Source organism: Halictus rubicundus, chromosome 10, assembly GCF_050948215.1.
Source record: "Halictus rubicundus isolate RS-2024b chromosome 10, iyHalRubi1_principal, whole genome shotgun sequence".
In the NCBI taxonomy this organism is placed as follows: Eukaryota; Metazoa; Arthropoda; class Insecta; order Hymenoptera; family Halictidae; genus Halictus; species Halictus rubicundus.
The window spans coordinates 12,376,749-12,395,318 of NC_135158.1; the positions used below are offsets into that span (position 1 = coordinate 12,376,749).

The 18,570-nt window shown below is 43.2% G+C and overlaps 3 protein-coding genes across 5 annotated transcripts in view; all 3 read left to right on the forward strand.

Annotated features, from left to right (window-relative positions):
- Cpx (synaptic transmission protein complexin) overlaps positions 1 to 1,229 on the forward strand; it is a 362,562-nt gene extending 361,333 nt beyond the window's left edge. For 2 of the 3 annotated variants that reach the window (XM_076794804.1, XM_076794805.1), the window contains one exon: positions 102 to 726. The gene's annotated coding sequence lies outside the window, so the exon portion shown is untranslated. Of the gene's footprint in view, positions 1 to 101 lie in introns of all 3 variants that reach the window. The other variant, XM_076794803.1, reaches the window with a different exon arrangement.
- Positions 1,230 to 1,490: 261 nt separating this feature from the next.
- On the forward strand, positions 1,491 to 12,199 carry LOC143357639 (uncharacterized). Its single transcript, XM_076794159.1, has 11 exons — positions 1,491 to 2,444; positions 2,801 to 2,943; positions 5,100 to 5,273; positions 5,346 to 5,553; positions 5,631 to 5,755; positions 5,850 to 5,983; positions 6,051 to 6,316; positions 6,602 to 6,746; positions 6,966 to 9,713; positions 9,912 to 11,015; positions 11,237 to 12,199. The coding sequence occupies exons 1-11, from the start codon at positions 2,263 to 2,265 to the stop codon at positions 11,666 to 11,668; spliced, it is 5,661 nt and encodes a 1,886-aa protein (XP_076650274.1). The 5' UTR covers positions 1,491 to 2,262; the 3' UTR covers positions 11,669 to 12,199.
- A 430-nt stretch (positions 12,200 to 12,629) lies between these two features.
- On the forward strand, positions 12,630 to 18,325 carry LOC143357640 (uncharacterized). Its single transcript, XM_076794161.1, has 3 exons — positions 12,630 to 12,757; positions 13,975 to 16,333; positions 16,629 to 18,325. The coding sequence occupies exons 1-3, from the start codon at positions 12,630 to 12,632 to the stop codon at positions 18,180 to 18,182; spliced, it is 4,041 nt and encodes a 1,346-aa protein (XP_076650276.1). The 3' UTR covers positions 18,183 to 18,325.
- The last annotated feature ends 245 nt before the right edge of the window (positions 18,326 to 18,570 follow it).

Consider the following 18,570-nt stretch of genomic DNA (forward strand, 5'->3'; position numbering starts at 1 on the left):
AATAATCCCAACTGATGAATCTAGTAACTTTGAATTTAAAACGAGGTTATAATTTTGATCAATTGTAAGGGCTACGAATTAAAGTGTCTGGTAATTGTTAGGGGTGGCACCCTTTGAAGAAGAAAAATTTTGCAGCATCAAATGAGACACTAAAAATTATATATTCATTGCTAAGGGATGGTATTGGAAACAAGGAAAAAATTTTTTCAATTAATTCTTAAAGGGCTACACCTTTTAAAAACCTCGGTACAATCTATACAGCAAAACGAACAGAATCCCAACAAAACCAATGAAACTTGCTCGTTCATCGCTTCGAGGAAAAACTATCTATGCCATGCAATTGCGTAAACAATTTAATCGTTTGAAAAATAAAGAAAAAATAAATTCAATTGTTCTCAAAGACCGATATTTTTGTCCTAGCTTTAAGGTTCGAGATCCACTTTTCTAAGGGAGATATTTTTAATATTTGAGAAAATCCAGTTCCTCGAAGGGTTGAGGGTGAAGGGTGGAAAGAAAAAGGGACGCTGTCGCGTGGGATGGGATGCTGTTCTTGGTGTGTAATAGTTTAAATAAAACAGTGGCCGGTCTCTGGTCCGGGGCCTTTGTCGCGCGTGAAAAATGCATAGAATTTTAGATCCCGCGTTCGTCCCTTTCCTGGATCGTTCGAGCGACGAGCACGTTGGTCGTTTTCGAGCGTCTCGCGATTTCTGGTTTTCTCTCGACAAAGGGAGAAGGAAAAGGGTCGCGACGCGTTCGTCGCTCGAAGACGGGATAAAAGGCGAAAATCGACGTTCGACGCAGAAAATCGCGAAGTGGAAGGACGGAACAGAAAAACGAGAGGGAAAACAAAAGAAGAACCGAAAGAGAGAAAAGGATAAATCGAGCTTTCCTCTTCCTAATTATTGTACCCGGAACGATTACACGGCGTTTCTTTTCGGCTTTCACCGGCGGGAGAGAAGGAACACAATAAAGAATTTTCAAAATACAGAGCAACAACAGAAAGAACCGAACAAAAACTCGATACGCGAACGATTAAAATTGAAACCGAACGAATACATGCACGAGGGAGGGATTTTTAGGGGCGCGCCTCGTCGTTATTAGCTCTTAATACCGATAGTAATACTACGAGTAATAATAAACAAGAAGTGGATTAACCAGAATATGCGTTTATGTTATTTAGTTCTAAAAAATGGAAAAAAATGTAATAAAAGTCAATCGTGTTACCAAACCCCCCAGCCTCGTTATTTATCCTGGCCCCATTTTTTTACAAAAACATTTATTTAGATAAAGAGGAAATAGCACTCGATTTCTCAGGAATAAGCAATGTACTTTAATATTTTTTTTTTTTATTGTTTTTATTGGACTGTGGACCTTTATGCAGATTCCCATTTTTATCTAATATCTCGTGAAAATTAGACAAAAATTTATTTCATCGAATAGAATAAATGTCTCTGTGGCAAAAATGAAAATAATGTTCATTCTTGGTGCTGCACGTAGACACATCCTCTATATATTATACAAATTTATAGGTACCAAAAATGCACGAGGATCCTCATCCTAAAAAAATTCCTGTCTGACCACCAAAAAAGAGAAATAGAAAGACTAGAATAAAACCTAAACAGAATGGATAAAAATTGTAGCACAGGGGAGCAGGGTAAAAATAAAAGTCGAAGCTGCATTAAAAATGGGAGCCAGTATGAGAAACAGTGGACAAAAATGCATAAAGATCCTCAGCCTAATTAATATTTAAACGCAGTCTAAAAATTCGTATCCTGTTCCCGGAAAAGAAGAAAAATAGAGAGCGTCTAGGGTGGAATGTAAATAAAATGAATGTAAATTGCAGTACAGAGAGGCAGAATAAAAATGGAACTCGAACTGCATTAGAAATGGAAGCCACCACAGTCCGATAGAAAAGTGCATAACGTAATTGAACGAAATTCAGCTTGGATTTCTTGCTTGGTAATTCGATATTGTAAGGCACGAGGTCAACGGAATCGAAGATCGTTTCGCTGTGCGTGCAAATCGCGATCCTTTACGCAACGATTTAGCAATGTCGAAACCAGGACACGAAATGTCTGTGGGTGTTCGTGTGCCGGGCATTTTATTTTTCCACAATAATCGCGTCCCTCAGTGCGAGGAAAACGTTCCCCGCGATACGATCCAGGATCCGAGATCTAGAGCTTCGATCGTCCCCTCGATCGTGAGATGGGAATAGTCGATAACCGACCAGATTGCGTTTGAGATAAACAAAAAGACGATAGAATGGCGCGTTCCAAGCACGGTATTTTGCTTTGGCTTCTCTTGCAAATTTTCGCGATTCGATCGATCTCTACCAAGGAATTGACGATCGATATCGATCTTGAGAAACCTGTCGCTGTGACTGACGAGAAGTTTCTTAGTCTGACGATCGATCCTGCGGTTCTGGTGCGTGGTGCAGCTCTCAGGTATGTGCAATATTAATCTGTACGCTTAATTAATTTGGTATCGATTCTTGGACACGGTGGAAGCTTTTGTCGATTTTATGGCAGTCGTAGCTGGATCAAATCTTTATGGAAAATTGTCAATTCTCTTTTACGTATACTTAAAATCAACGTCTTCGAGATCCCCTTAGTGGACTTAACGTAAATCAGTGATCAAAAGGATTTAAAGTGGAACTTTTTCAAAATCGTCTGACAACATTCGAGATTAATTTGGATCGGTAGTTTGCTTTTTAATCAACGACTAAGATCTGAACTAACGTCATTTTTCTCTGCGCGATTTGCAATCCGTGTCGTTTCGAATTTCGTTTCTACAATTACAGCAGCGACTTCGAAAGAAGCATACGTCTAGCTCATGCTCTGACACCAGCATACGTTCGTCTTGGAGGACCTCATGGTACTCTCTACCAATCCGGCAGCGAAAATCCTCCAGACAACGATATCAATCGTGACCATTTGATCTCTGGTAAGTCTGCTGAACAAGAGTAACAAAAATCCACTCTACTCTCTGAATCTTTGTTAAAAGAAATTCACCAAATAAATACTATACCTTCTAACAAACACTAACAAATCCCTAGACACATTTTCTACAACCCAGTCAACCTAGACAATTAAGAAACAAATACCTCTAACAAGAATAAAACTCGCTTGATCGATGCTTTGCAGTAAAAGAACATATACTACAATGTTTCAACAATTTTCTCTACTTTCTATTCTGTAGGATTAACTGATTTAGTTCGTCAAAATGGGCTACCTAATTTCAATGTCCTGTGTGCGGGGAATGATAATGATAATAATCTTATAGCATCCAGCAAGCATAATATTTTCCTTCATACTGTAAAGGGTAATTAAAAATTCGAAAACACAGGCAGGAAGACTCGAAGGTCTTCGATACCGCAAAATTAGCGAGTCATTTATAAATCGAACAGCTTTCTTAGCTGATTTGTCGCGTCGCAGCTAATTGACGCGAATAATCAAGACGTTATCAAGCCACATTCTGATACCGCGGCACGAAACTTGCCATTCTGTCTCTCATGACGGACCGTTAGCAGCTCGCATTTCCCCGACAGCTCTTGAACACTCTTGCGTAAACCATTATGCGCTGGTTAATTCGCACGTTTCTGCATCGGCCGCGAAATTGGTCGAGGAGCCGACCCGTTTCCGCTTTAATGCGACTCCGCAGCGAGCAGACGCGTGCCGCGCCGCTTTTGTCCGCAGTTACACTGTTACATCGTTACATCGCTTTAATTAACCGACATAATGGCCGGCCGATTCCCCATTTCGGAAGCCGCCTCGGAAATTGTTCGCCGACGCTATCGCTGTCCGCGTTTTGCATACTTGAACGTCTCGATCGTCAAGACCTCAAAATAATGGCTACCTTCCCGATCTTTTTCTGAAGAAACGCGTGGACGGATCGAAAAACTTTCTCTAGTACTACAGTATTTTTTCTATTCATTTTCCTCGCAAAATAACGGAATTAGAGCCGTACAACCAGACATCTTTTTCAAACTATCTAATTTGTTACTTAGGGGGCATTCATTCTAAGAAAATTGATAAGTGAATAAAATATTTTCTATATGGTCCTGATACATGGACTTTGGAAAGTACAGTACTACTTTTTTTACTCTATTGTTATAGAAAATGGTGGTGCCATCATTGCCTAAACAAACGTCCTGCTTCAACGGTCTAATTCCTTAAAGAATTAGAAAAAGAAAAATATTTCTTTTGGAAAAACGGTTCTAAAAATTTTTGCAAAAGACTATCAACAGTCTCACAGTCTGCGATAAAGACCGCATCGCGTTATTCAATTCTTTTTCAAACCTATTCACCGTTTCGCATTTTTTCTCGTTTATTCATGCTAAAGTCTATCTAGGTCGCTTCTAATAACGACGCTTATTCGCAGAGAGTCGTTCTTGCGAGCTGCCATTGTCTTCAGCGTTCCGTACTACCTCGTCCGTGTACTAATTAATTTATATTTTTCATCTGGCTTTTTGTTTCGATTGTTTCGTGTTGCACGCCCGCTTTGCTCTTACTTTCCTGCTCCTCGAGCTCTTTACAAATGTTTCGTCCTATTGTGCGAGTTACAGATAGCAACGTTGTTACCGCGACAACAGACTGCGAATGCTCGTAATCTCTCCTGGAAAAGAATCGTTACTGTTTCACAAGGAAAAAAAGCGATGTTTATTAACTGTTTGTACTACCAGACATTTCCCAGATCATCTACTAACGTCTCAAAGCCAATTATTTGTTTATCCTTCACGGATATAATTACCGCGTTTAAATGGGGCTTGCTGTGAAACTTTATTAACATAGAAATTTGTGAAATTGAAATTCTGGGTCTTGTCGAGTAACTCAGGTGTAGCCAAATTTAATTGTTGTCTAGATTGGGGGTATCCCATTAGAGAGGGCAGTCGAGTGCTAAAAGTTAACTATTTCCTATTACTGAGAAGGTCAATATTATTCTCATTTGCCTAACTTCAAGAATTATTTCCACCCTCGCAAACTGCTCCGGATCATTTTAAAATCGAGGACTGAAAATTCTGGGAGACTTCTTTCTTTTCTCTGATGCTCATGGGAATTTGTAACTTGATCGAGACCCAGATATCTAATTCGTGATCGCAGAATCCGATTGGGTGTTGGCGTACCAGTGGGCGGAAAAAGCAGGGTTGGATGTGATTGCTTGTATTTCGGCTGAGAATGCTGCGAGCGAACAAGAGAAGAATTTTGAGGAAGCTGAGGAGATCGTTTCCTTCAGCGATCAGATGGGTTTCAACGCGAGCTGGCAGCTAGGATACGGTAACGCAAACTCTTAGAATTAAAATTGTGAAATTTTAATGAAAGCAGGCTATCTAGAACAAAATATTGCAGAATGCCAAATCAGATGCAATGCAACAGCTGCAGATCTAGCGAAACGGTTGGTGAATTTGAGACAAACTCTGAACGCTTTTCCCAGATACGCGAATAGTATGATTGTTGGGCCAGATATTGTGGCTTATAAAACTAGGAAGGAGAGACAGTACCTTCAAGATTATTTCAATGGTGCTGGGAATGCTCTATCAGCTGTCACTTGGCACCCGTAAATTTTTTAATTATTCTATTCTATTGGTAATCAAATTTTGTTTATGATTTTTTAAACGATTCTAATTGCTCTAGGGAGTTCGATTCTATCATTTCGGATAATGACGGAGTTCTAATACAACCAGATGATTTAGAGGAAGATAAAAAGGATCTTTACCAGGTCATAGGTCGTTTTATGGAAAATCGACCATTGTGGATTGGTAAGATACTAATTTTAACTGTGCTTCCTAATCAGACGTTGTGTAAGTATGAAAATATTAGTCTTATAAATTAAAATTTGAATTTTCCCAAAAGCCGAATCGAAACCAGAAGAGTACAAGAGCCTGTACCTCGGCGCTCTGATCACAGCTAGACGATTAGGCAACGCAGCAAGATCAAAAGTAGACGTGATAATGAGGCAACCTGAAGATCTGACTCAGCCGAGTCCAGTAAGTCCACTACAATACATCACACAATCACGAAATCGCAAAATCGATGACGATTGCTCTGTCTCAGGATTACTGGGTGTCCTTGCTCCACAAAACTCTCGTCGGCCGTCAAGTGTTCGATGGAACTATCGACACTGATCAGGAAAATCATGTGTATCTCTACTGTCAATGCACGAAATCATCAGATAGATACCAGCCTGGATCTATTACGATTTTTGGAATCAACTTCAATCCTGAAGACGTCGAGATTCGATTAAAAAATACTCGAATCACGACTCTTCACGAGTATCTTCTATCACCTGGCTTTGGCACCACGAATAGGATGTTTTCTGAGTGAGTGAAATAATAAAATATTCCATGAAAGTGTCCATAAGTCATCCTATAAGTTATTACATGAAATGGAAAATTCTGATCCTAAGATACACAGCTAAGTTGAAGGAAAGTTCAGAATTAATTGACATCATTAATAATAGTGCGAGCGTTTTAGTAGTACTTCTACGTAGACGAGGGTTCAATTTAGGCTAATCTCCCTTCGGATACGGAACTTGATATTCTATTTTCGTTTGCTCTTCCATCTACTTCATTTTCTTTTTAATTTCATCGGGATCGATCCTGCAGGAGCATTCTACTGAACAATGAAACGCTGGCCCTGTTAAACGACGAGGTTCCCGAGATGAAACCAATCATCTCGAGCAATCCAGAGGGACTGGGAATCAGCTTGCCCTCGGCTAGCATCGGTTTCTGGGTTCTTCCCGACTTCAAAGTATGTAGAACCTCCTCTTTCAACCCTCTTGCACTATTCAGAAAAATTGAAACATTTCGACATTCGATTTTGGCAAAAAAAAACAATTCTTAACAATAACTCTACAACAATTTTTAACAAAGTATCCAAACGAACTTCTTCTCAAAACCTTAACGAAATAAAAATCCTACAATTTGTTTTTCCTAAACAATTCAACGATCCTTCTTCGACAACTTCCAGGTAAAATCTTGCCAAGAGCCCAGCCTCCAAAGCACAGGCGAGAACCAACAGATAAAAACACACGTAACCAGATCCATCGAAGATGAAGAACTCTCTGAAAGGTCCAAAAGGATGCCGAAGAACGACAGAGAGCGAAGACTGTCCAGAAGACTCTTCAGCGGGTCCCGGAGACCAACAACGACCGAGGTCCCAGACTCAACCATGCAAAGTCTGCTACAAGAATACAAGAAGCGACTATTCACCCTGCAAAAGCTGGCCAGTTCGAGCAGGACTAGATCAGCAGTGAAACTTGTGATCCACGAGATCCTGGAGAAGTCTAGATTCTTGATCTCGAGAGTGGAGCACGCGAGGTCTCACGGAGGTGCGAGAGAGGCTTTGAGAGCTCTGGGCCTCCTGCTGACTCGCGTTCCTTTCCTGGCGCTCGACGCTACTGGCATTCCAAGGACGAAGAGGGCTAGAAGAGAACTGTTCGATGAGTCCTTAATGGATGAAGCGGATTTCCTGGGAAGACGATCCAGGCAGGGTGTCAAAGGTCGCAGGAGCAGTCAGAAGATGAAAGAGCACTTTGTAGACGAGATTCGACCTAGAATTTTTACTCCGACGAGCGAAAGTGGGGAAAACACCTTTTATGGATTCTTTCCGACTGATCCTGCAGAAGGGTTCCCTCAGGGTGATGTATTTTTTAATACTGGAGACTATCAAAACTATGGAAATGACAGAGAGAGTGAAATCGGCAGAGATGTGAATTCTCAAGATCCCGAGGACTCTTGGATGGACGATGGTGGTGACTATGATTTCTACAAGCCTAGAGAGTACTATACTAGTGAGCGGAGGGATGAAGTGACCCCTGGGGAGATCTGGGAAATTGAGAATGCGGATTATGGTCCTCGGAAGAGCGATGATGCGTTGAGATATGAGGATTTGGGAGTTCAAGCTGGTAGGAATGGTCTGAGCAGGTTGACTGGGTACTATGAGGCTAGTCTACCGAGGAACTTTGATGCTAGAGATAGTAATGTAGATGCTAGAATTGTAGGTTCTCAGTTATCAGCTACCCCCAGAGAATTTGCTGATGGAAGACAGAGAACCTTGGACTACGAGCCTGCTGAATTTTTCTTGGACAGTGAAGATCGAGGAGTCAGAAGATTAAAGAGAAAGGGGATGGCGCTAGGTCAAGAGATGTCGATTCTAGATCAAGAGATGATCAAGGAGGACGATGCCAATTCCAAGGACTGCAACTGCAGAGTCATCAGAGACTCTGATTCGTGTACCTGCAGAGAAAAGAGAGATGTTGTTAATTCTGATGAGGCTGGAGGTAACGTGGAGATCATTTCGGAACAAGATGCACTTGCCAGCGACGCTGAGGCTGTTCCTGAGGAGGTGGAGGTGTTCTCTGAGCTGAAGGATGAGCCTATGGCGGTCTTGCAAACGGAGCCTTTAAGCTTGAAGATGCAGAGAGATGCCGGATCGCAGGATTTGATAATTCAGGATGGTTTGAGTGAACCTGAAGCTGTTGTGAGCCAAGTGCCTCACATTAGTGCCTCTTTGGATGGTCAAACTGAGTCTCGAGATCATCCAGAAGTCCTCCAGGTCGACGATATAGTGACGACAGACTCCTCAATGGTGTTGAGTCCTGAAACAGACAATTTGGAGTTATCAAAACCAGTTCGAAGGGAGGGGCAGCAATTTTTTCTGGAAGAAGAGAAGACTGAAGAAAAGGAGGAAAAGGTTCATAATCGCGAGGATCATCAGGGCAGTGCTGCGAACCATGAGGAGGATTTTTCATCCCACACCGTTGAGAAGGCCACAGAGGATGAAGAAACCTCTGGGACGGAGATTATCGACGCGACGTTGGATCCGGTGGCCTTATACGAAGAAGATATCACGGAGAGTCCCGAAGAGGATCACGAAGAGAACAAGGTGGCCAGAGGAGGCTCGAAGAGACAGGCTGACATGGAGGCAGCTGCGAATGCTGAAGGACCCGAAAATGTTAAGATTGGTTGGCCGAGGCCTCTCAGGCCGATTAAAACGAGACTAAGGAATCCCATTAGCGATCGAAAGAGGACGATGAGGATTTTGCCAAGGAATGAACGCGTGATGGAGCGAGCGAGAACTAGGTTGACCTTGAAGAAGGCTGCAGACGAGAGGAAAAGAAGGAAAATGGAATCTGACAGAGTAGGCTCTGCCGCGAAGCTTCGTGCACCTCAGAAGCTGGATCGAACAGAAAAGCTGAAGAATAAATTGATAGAAAATCGACAAAAATTACAGAAGCAATTCCAGAAGGAGAGTCCTGAAGAGGATGACGAAGAGGAGCGGCAAATCAACAGGAGAGAAGCTTGGCAGACGGTCAAGAGTGCAGACGATTTAAGAGACGCGATGGATCGTGATCAATTAAAGTATACGATGATGAACGAGGCAAACAGGGAGGAAGGATCAAGTGAAAAAGAGGATGATAAGGAGGATTTATCTGCGACGGAGGTCGTGAAGCCTCGCAAGGTTCGCGAAAGACTCGTGAGGCCGAGGGATCGTCGTCTCTTCCGAGATTCCGGGATCCTGGAGCATTCTAATCCTCGAGAGATGCAGGAGAGCATTATTAGGCTGGAGAATGTGTTACAGAACGGTATTAGGGGACGACGTTGCGGTGATAGTAGCAGGAATGGTCTGCCTTATTACGCTTTGGTCGAGAGCTTGGAGGATCCACGATTTTTCTATTTTCCTGAAGAAGTGGCGGAGGAAGAGATGAGTATGCAGGTAATTGATCTTTGATTTGATCTAGATTCATTGGTAGAATTGTTGGACAGAAAAATTTAGTAAAATATTGAGTAGACATTAAATTCAACCCTCTACTACACAGACAATTTTATTAGCAATTTTAAGAATATAAAGCTAAACAAAATGTAGTTTCCACAATAAACACTAACTTGGACACTCAACCACCAATTTCCGCAGATGCTGCCATACCCATACTTGGCCAGCAGCGAAGATCCCTACGATCTCGAAAGATACGGACCACAACTGGACAGTCTGGAGATCCTAGACGACTCCGACGAGACAATCGACGATTCGGAAGAGGACTCGGAAGAACTAAGAGGCAACAGAGAGATATACGTGATCGATCCCTCGAAATACAGAGGGGGAGAGCCCACTCTGCAATTATACAGACCGCCATCGAAACTCAGATACCCTAGCAGACCCACACTCGCGAATTACGATCTATCATGGAAGCCGGTTCAGTACAAAATTCAACGTGCTCGTCAGACCGCACACCGGAAACGCGAAGGCAAAATTGAAAGCCCAGAGGCCTCGGAGGTCTATGATGAAGAGCAGGGCACTGGAGGATTGTTGGATGTTTTGGTCAAAGCTCTTGATTTGCCGTCTGCTGCCGAACTGTTTAAGATTTTGTCTGAAGAGAATGATGCTAAGGGAAACCAGAACACCTTGCGTTCCATTAAGGAAAAACCAACTGTGTTAATTACACTGGACAAAGTTGGACAGAGTTCAGAGAGCTCAGAGGATGGAGGAGAGGTTGAAGTATCCAAGGAAGGTCACGAAGAAAAGCAGGAAGATTCCTCCGAGTCGGTGAATATCAGAACTCGCAGAGACACGAGTGACTATTTCGAAGACCATTCGCGTTTGACAAGAAAACTGCCACGGGAGATCAAGAAATCTGACAGGGATAATTATGTGAGCCTCAAGGAGAGCTCACAAGACAGTCCTGAAGATGATTCGGCAGAGATCTTCAAGGAATCGAGCTCCAGGAGAAGAACGGAACTCGTTGATTTTCTTGATCCCTCTATATTGAGTCAGATTTCGGAAGATGATTCTAACGGTGTGAAGAATTCTGTAGAGCTTGCTGAGGATCGTACTGTGCAGGAGGAAGGTCATTCAAATGAAGAATATTATGACAGCGTGGAGGAAGAGAGCGGTGAGAGGGTGGATTTGCAGCAGATGTTGCTTCCTGATCTGCGTGGACTGATCACGGTGCTGCCTTGGTCGAGAAAATTGACTAGACTGAGAAGAGAGACGGTGGATCTAGAACAAGAAAATAAAGAGGTGAGAAAATTAGCCGATAATCATTAGACTGCGGATTGCATGCATTTATGACAAAAATGACTGCATGCAATGCAAAACATCACGAGATTCATTGTATTATAACTGAAAACAATTGTGATGCTTACAATTACAGTAGAACATTTTTATTTTGTACAAAGATCCGCAGTCAAATCACTGTTGTGATAATCATTGTTGTGATAATTTTAATTTTACTTTTCCAGGTGCAGCATCTAGAAGCCTCGACGACAGAGCCTCCAGCTCATAATGAGGCAGACGAAATCGAAGCTATGATAGCCAAGAAGAAGCCACCAAAAAAGTATTCTGCAGCAGGTAGCCTGTTCGATTATCTGACATTGAAGAAGAATCTGAGGAAAGGTGGCAAAGAGGATCTGCCGTCGCTCATCGAGAACAGCATACCTAAGGTGGAGAACGTCGTGGTCGACAGTTTGCGAAAAGCTGAGAACCTAACTGGCACTGTGGAGCAATTGATAAACGATTTAGAGGATAGATTCGACGAGGCGACGAGCGCCGAGGATCTACAGGTCGACGAACAATCGACCGGTATCACTTGCCATGCTTTTCGTTCTGCCATCACGAACGCGAAGAAGTTCTTTATGATGCTTGCTGGGATCACGCACGCTCTACGGGGATAATTTATTTAATATTAATTACTAAACTGCGGATCTTTATGGAAGATAAAAATTGTCTGCATTCGTTTCAAGATACAGGAGCTACATAGGCAATTATTTCCTGTTATAATAATTTGTCTGTTATCATGAGCTGGAAATAATACTGTATTGAATTTGATCCCATTTTTGTCACGATTGCATAAAATCCGCAGTCTATTAATTACTGTCTACTCTACATAATCGTTAAGTTGCCACCAGAGATCGAAATAGTCATGGAAGATTTGAATAGAACTTTCTTAGAATATGTTCCAATTAGTGCAGATAGCTTGGAACATAGTCTTCGATTTCAAATAAAGTTAGAACTAATTAATTGTGAGGGCCACGAATTAATTTGTACGTCTAATTCGAACAGGAAATATTCAGAAACGAAAAATTAATGCGAGTTTGTTTCGATCTAGGTTGCTACTTATCACTATTTATACGCCAACATTTTATAAAGAATGATACGACCATTTTTTAATTTGTGTACTTTTGTAACCGTGAAATAAAACGAAGATCAACTTTTAAAAAATGAGTACGATACGAAAGCCAATCCTCTCCCAAACGCAGATTTATCGAACGCTATACAACGTATAGAAGCACGCAGTCGGTATATCAAATCTGCTGAATGCAGTTTAATTAGGCAGAGATTAAGAATTATTACGCGGGTCCATGTTTCGTGTCCTACATATCGGAATGTATAACACCAGATAATGCACGTGCATTGTTACAAGATAATTTTTATTGCGACACGATCGACACCTGACAACGAGGATTTCACAATCGGAGGAACATCAAAACAATAAAACATGCATGCAAATCTGTCGAATATATGCGACGAGCCTCGGATCGCACAGTCGTCGATCGATCTCGATACAGTTCGCTTCGAAGTGGACAATTCTGATCGATTCATGCTGAACGAGGGAAACTAATCGCGCTGCGAGCCATGCGAGTGATGTTCGTGATCGTTATGGATCGGTCTGTGATCATTTGCTCGATCTTCCTGGCGCTCATCGCGACCAGCAGCTGCAAGAGTATTGGAAGGAACGACGAAAATGCAGCAGCGAGTGCAAGGTAATTGTTGCAATTAATATTCGGGGGCACAATTATGCAAATCGGTTGGTTTCATTTTTATTCCGGAGAGGAGCTCGGCTAATTGAATATTGAATAAAGAAGTACATGGTTTCTTTTTTAAAGAAAATTTTGATAGTTTGTTGAGTACGGTGATACTAAATATCTTGGGAAAATTTGAGTGTTAACTAATATTCATTTCAACTTCATCGAAATTTCGGCATTCTTTTATCGACTCATTATGTTCCTAATGGTGCAGAGGGAAATTGATTTTCATTCGCCCGTCCGATAAGCATCGATATTATGCTAACAGAGTCGTTCTCTTTCATGGGAGGTCTTAAACATTCCAAAACAAAGAACAGATGACAGAAAAATTGCGGAATGAAACCAAAGTGTTAAATAAATTAGCTCTACATCAAAAATAGAGTCCACTTAAGGGTTGAAAGCGAGTCGAGCCATAAAGATGCGAGATTAGGTTCCTCGGAGGCCGAGTAACGACGAGCCATACGCTCGCCCGTTCTCGGACGCGACCATCATATTTACAAGGGACAATTCAACAAATTTCCTCGAGGCTCTATACTTTGAGGGCGTGCGTGTGTATGTGTGGGGGTCGCACGTTCCAGCACTCGGCCATAAATTCTCCTTATCCGGTGCCATTTATCTGGCTTCCCGTCGAGTACATCGGAACATTCTTTCAATTTTTCAAACGAGCTTCCCTCTCGGACGATTTTCGGATTACGGGGCCAGTCCGCTGGATTGCAGACGCGGAAAGTATGTTAGTCGTCCGTCGCGAAGAAAAGAAGAGTAGGCGAAGGCGAAAGTCTGGCGCAACCGTGTTCCGCGTCAGCCGTCTTCAATTACATTCTCGAAAACTCAGCCCACGCGATCGCCGCCGGCGGGAAAAAAACATTTCGCATTCATGAGCAAAGGAATCTCGCGTATGCTCGTCCAACGTTCGCGTACGCGAATCGACCGGGCCTCGGCCGGGCTCGATTGAAAATGAAATCTCATTATTTTCTCTTCTTCTTCCTCGTGAGACATTACTTACTACCACCGAGCCCTTGATCGTCTTCTGGCCCAGTTCTCAGATATGCAGCTTTGCAATCTTCCCTCTGTGACGTTCGCTTCTCAAGATCGCGGTTAATCTGTGCAGAAATTTAAAATTTTACATTTCACGAATTTCTTTACAACAAACGACTATAACCATTCTCTCTTCGCAGTATCAAGCCAGACCCCATCGACTCTGCTATAGTCCCAGAGTCTTCCACAGAGAATCACACCCCCAAAAGCGACCCGGCAACCTTCCCATCACCAAACGATGAAACAAGGATTCGCAGAAGCGAAGATCCAGACTGCTCGTCCCGCAGGAACCAGAAAACAAAGCGTTGTAAATCCTTGCTTCAAAAAGATCCGCGACCCGAATTGCTCTCTCTGAAGACTCCAAACTCGGCATTAAACCCGGATCCAGCAGAGGATCATCGATTCGCTCTGATCAGAAGCTTGCGAGAGAAGCTGAAGAAGAAGGGATACAACTTAGGCGCGACCCTGAAACGCTCTCTAGGCAGAACCAGGATAGTTGAAGACGACGACTACGTTTGCTACTGCCAGGAGAAAAATAACAGGAATAACAGGAAGTTGCTCCCTAGCGAGAGTAGACTGCAGCAAAGACCTCTGTACTTGCATCAGCCATACTTGTCCGACGGTCTTCATGGACATTTACCGAACCTGCTTCCGGAGAATGTGAATCCGACTTTGCAAAACCTCCTTCTCTACCCACCCTACCTCTATCACGTCGATCCTTCGTCGCTGCTACCGAGTCAAGGCCAAAGTCCAACGGGAATCAACGTGCCGTCCAGTTCGATCGCTGATAAACATGATTCGATAGTTGGGCAACAAACGCCTGGGACTCGTAATCAACAGAGTGTTGGGCAACGGTGTCCCCCCAACAATTCTGCTAATCGACCAAGAATTCCCGCAGTGTCATCGAAACCCGCCAAGGCCAACGGAGAACCGAGTGGACAAAGAAAGCCGGCTGAAGACGCTAACTATAATTTGCAGTCTGTGAAAAATTCTCCTAAGAACACAGGAAACGTAGCGAAAGATAATAGTAATCTTGTGGGAGCTGCTGAGCCAAGTAATGATCCCAGAACCGGAAGTGGGACGAAGGATTACTCGAACGTTGAAGAGGAGATACATTCTACAACGGAGGTTTATGGTGGACACTTAGGGGATGATGGATATGGATTATACACTACCAGTGGATCCGTAGAAGAGACGACTGACTTGGAGAGTTCTTTGGATGGTTCTACTGAGGATCCTTCGGAGGATGATTTAGCAGGTAACAAAAATATTGTGCTAGGGAACAGTAATCCTTCGCTGCCTTCGATTGATGACCTAAATAAAAATGATTCAGTGAGCAGAGACAATGCTACGCTAGGACAGAGCAATCCTTTGCCACAGGAAGAGACCTCGACAGAAGACCTGGAGGAGGATCCAGGAAAAATGCAAGCAAGCAAGGAAAATGATAAGCTAGGACAGGGCAACCCTTTGCCTCGGGAAGAGCCCTTGATCGATGCTGTGAACAAGAATCCAGGAAACTCTGATCCTTCGAAAGATAATTCAGCAAACGATGGCAATGTTGCGCTAGGTAAGAGCAATCCTTGGCCCCAGGAGCCTTCAATTGATGCTCTGAACAAGAATCCAGTAAATTCTGATCCTCTGAATGATTCGACCGACGCTCTAAACATAAATCCACAAGTACCAATGGCCAACGAGGAGCTTAACGATGGCCCCGAGTCTTCCTCGGCCGATCCAGCGTTAATGTCGGACACCGGAGATATCAATCACAGCGTCACACCCGAAGGATTTTTCACAGATTACTCAGAGGACCCATTAAACATCGATCAGGACGATTTGAATTTGGACAAGGTTGATGCGAGGATTGGAGACGCTAAAGACCAGGAAGGTCTAGGTAATGGTTCTTCAATGAACGCCGATGTTACTCCTTCTTCAAGGGGTAACGAGGATTTAGTAAATGGGAGGGAGACTGTTGGAGCGGGCAATCCTGCAGGAATTCCGAAGCAAGCGTTGCCCTTCTGTGACAATTCGCTGCTGGAGAAGTCGATTAAGACGGTAATTAATAACTTCGCGGCTGAGAACGACGGCGACACGGGCCAGGATATGTTAGGTTCTGCCAGGGATGATTTACTGAAGGAGATCGTGGACGTTCCGAACTTGAAGGGCATTTTGTCGTTGCCACCGGTGGAGCGCACGGTTCTGGACAAGGTGAAGAATATGCTGGTGACGATGACCGGCTTGCCGAGGAGCAAGTTCGATGGAGAATGGCCGACCAGCGTCATCAGGAATAATTTACGTCATTCATTGGCTGCTGCACCCTCGGCGAACACGGAACTGCCGCCAAACACTGTGCAGGAAAGACAGTTTAAAAATGGAAAGTGGGTCTCTAGCTTCGTCACGCTAGAGCCGATGCTGAAGAACGAGGATGAGAATTCTGGAGATGACGAGAGGGTGAGGGCTTCTGTAAAGAGCCTGCTCAACGATCCTGCGGTTAGTTTGGAGGTACGGATTTAATTTAGAAATTTGTTTTAAACCTTGTTTGTGAGTTACCGTAATCCGTTGGTGGTTCAAGGTTTCAGATAATTTTCATAACGACGTTCAAATTCTGAAAAGCAAACGACAAAATATGAAAGTGTACAATGATTTGACCACGTGTAATCAATAGACTGCGAATTGTTATGTAAAAAGAAATTGTATCAATTGCAAGATACAGAGGCTACATAAACACTTATTTCTTGTTTGAATAATTGAATCTACTCATTCTTTTCATTGCATTTGAATCTGTTCTTACTTGCAGGCTGCTAAGCATCCTGTTGTCCAGAACATGATCGTCCAAAGCGTCCACAACACGTTCCAGAACTCGAGCAGTGATTTGATCCAGAGTATCCTCGACAATGAACTGAATCTGATGGGGCTGGAGGACGTAGAAACCACCACAGCTGATGAAAATACAGGACAAACCCAAGCGAACGATCTTGACGATATCGATATGAATGAATTGTTGGAAATTGCTAGGAATGTATCTGGTGTAACCGAATCTGGGTCAACGTCGACCCAAGATGGTCTTCTGGAAAGCGTCACAGATGGATACAAAGACTCGGAAATTGGATCTGCTTTAAATACTCAGCAGGATGCACAAACGGAGCTGCCAGGTGACCTTGCTGACCAGGAAGGAGCCTCCTTAGATCAGAAAGAAGAAGGTATGAGAGAAAAATCGAAAATACCTACAGGTCCCAAATTACCTGAATATGATGCTGTTCCTACCATCGTTTCATCCATGACAGAGTCTCCTAGCAATCTCGTCGGTGCCACAAATGATCCCAGGATCATAAAATATCCTGGACCATCATCCACTTCTTCAGCAACCCAGCAACTTTCTCCAAAAACAGGTTCACCAGTGGTAGGACAAAGTATAGAAAACCTAGAAGAAAGGAAACAAGAATCAGTCACTGAAAATCCAAGTGAGATTTCTCCTGACAGAAGAAATTCAGATAAATCTTCGGGCCCAGAAGAGGATCTAGAAAGTGTCCTCCCAACAACACCCTTCACGGTAGGAAAAGAGGAGGTAGTAGGAATGCGAAGAAGCGAGGAAACTACGCCCGATTACACGTACATGGGTAAAATATCCGTGAAGAAGAACAATTACTCTGACGACATAGACAGTCTTCAGAACTGCGAGCTCTTCTACATAGGGGATGGTGTGAAGTTGCCCTTGGAGATCAGGAGGCTGAGCGACGGCTCCTACGCGCTATCAATCTCCAGGAAGGTGTGCGAGCACCTGCTGAACGAGGATTGCCCCTGCTGCGTGCCCGCAGAAGGCAACGTTCTCCGCAAGGTGAGGAGAGAGCCGAGTGATGAAGAGGAGGCCGTGGGAAAGAAGAATATCTCGAAACGTGCATCGATTTCGGCTGGTTCGGTAGATTCGGATCATCCCGGTTCAGCTGACGACAGCTTGCAGATCTCGATGCCCGTGGAAACTTTCGCGAGGAGGTACAATCTGTCTCTGAACTTGCAGAAACTGCAAGCTCCGTGGAAATTCGACAAGAAGACCGACGACCGCGAGAAAAACGGGGCCACGAATTTTGGAAATAGAGACTCCGGCAACGCGAATTTGCGAAGTTTGTTAGCTGTTCACGGGGTAGCGGAAAATGGGAAATCGGAAGGGATGGGGGTGGATGATTCTTATGAGCGCAGTGATGACGTTAATGGTAGATATCGTAGACAGAAGCATAGGAAGCATGATAAGGATAGGTACGAGAGAAATGTCGATGAGAAAGTGAATAAACGCGTGGAGATTGTTACGGATGTGCTGTACTGGTTGAGGGATATGATCTTGAGTGCTAGAGCCTAAATTTTTTCTGATATTTTGTAGGGGACTATAGTTGCGATGTACTTTGTAATTTAATATTTTTTATACGGTATTGTTTCGGAGAACCATTGCTCTGTGTAATATTGAGATGGAATAAATAAATAAATGCATTGTTTATTTGGCTTGCGAAATTTTAAGAATGGATACATAAAAATAATCATCTGATCTGTCGGAACAGATATAGGAATAAAAATATTGCATAATGAAATTCTAATGACAAATTCACAGTCGTTAGATCTTGTCCAGTAACCTCCTCGTGATGAGACCTGGGCAATCGTTATTGTTCACAATTTGCAAGATAACTTGTCAATTATAGTATCTTACGAATAGTGGATAATATCGAGCTAATAGCTGCTTATTTATAATTTGC

Bases quoted from the DNA above. Each gene is read 5' to 3' on its own strand.
- LOC143357639 (XM_076794159.1), top strand. From the start codon at position 2,263: ATGGCGCGTTCCAAGCACGGTATTTTGCTTTGGCTTCTCTTGCAAATT. The intron at 5,274-5,345 runs GTAACGCAAACT...AAAATATTGCAG, and splicing joins GAGCTGGCAGCTAGGATACG to AATGCCAAATCAGATGCAAT. The intron at 5,984-6,050 runs GTAAGTCCACTA...GCTCTGTCTCAG, and splicing joins ATCTGACTCAGCCGAGTCCA to GATTACTGGGTGTCCTTGCT.
- LOC143357640 (XM_076794161.1), top strand. From the start codon at position 12,630: ATGCGAGTGATGTTCGTGATCGTTATGGATCGGTCTGTGATCATTTGC. The intron at 12,758-13,974 runs GTAATTGTTGCA...CTCTCTTCGCAG, and splicing joins AATGCAGCAGCGAGTGCAAG to TATCAAGCCAGACCCCATCG. The intron at 16,334-16,628 runs GTACGGATTTAA...TCTTACTTGCAG, and splicing joins ATCCTGCGGTTAGTTTGGAG to GCTGCTAAGCATCCTGTTGT.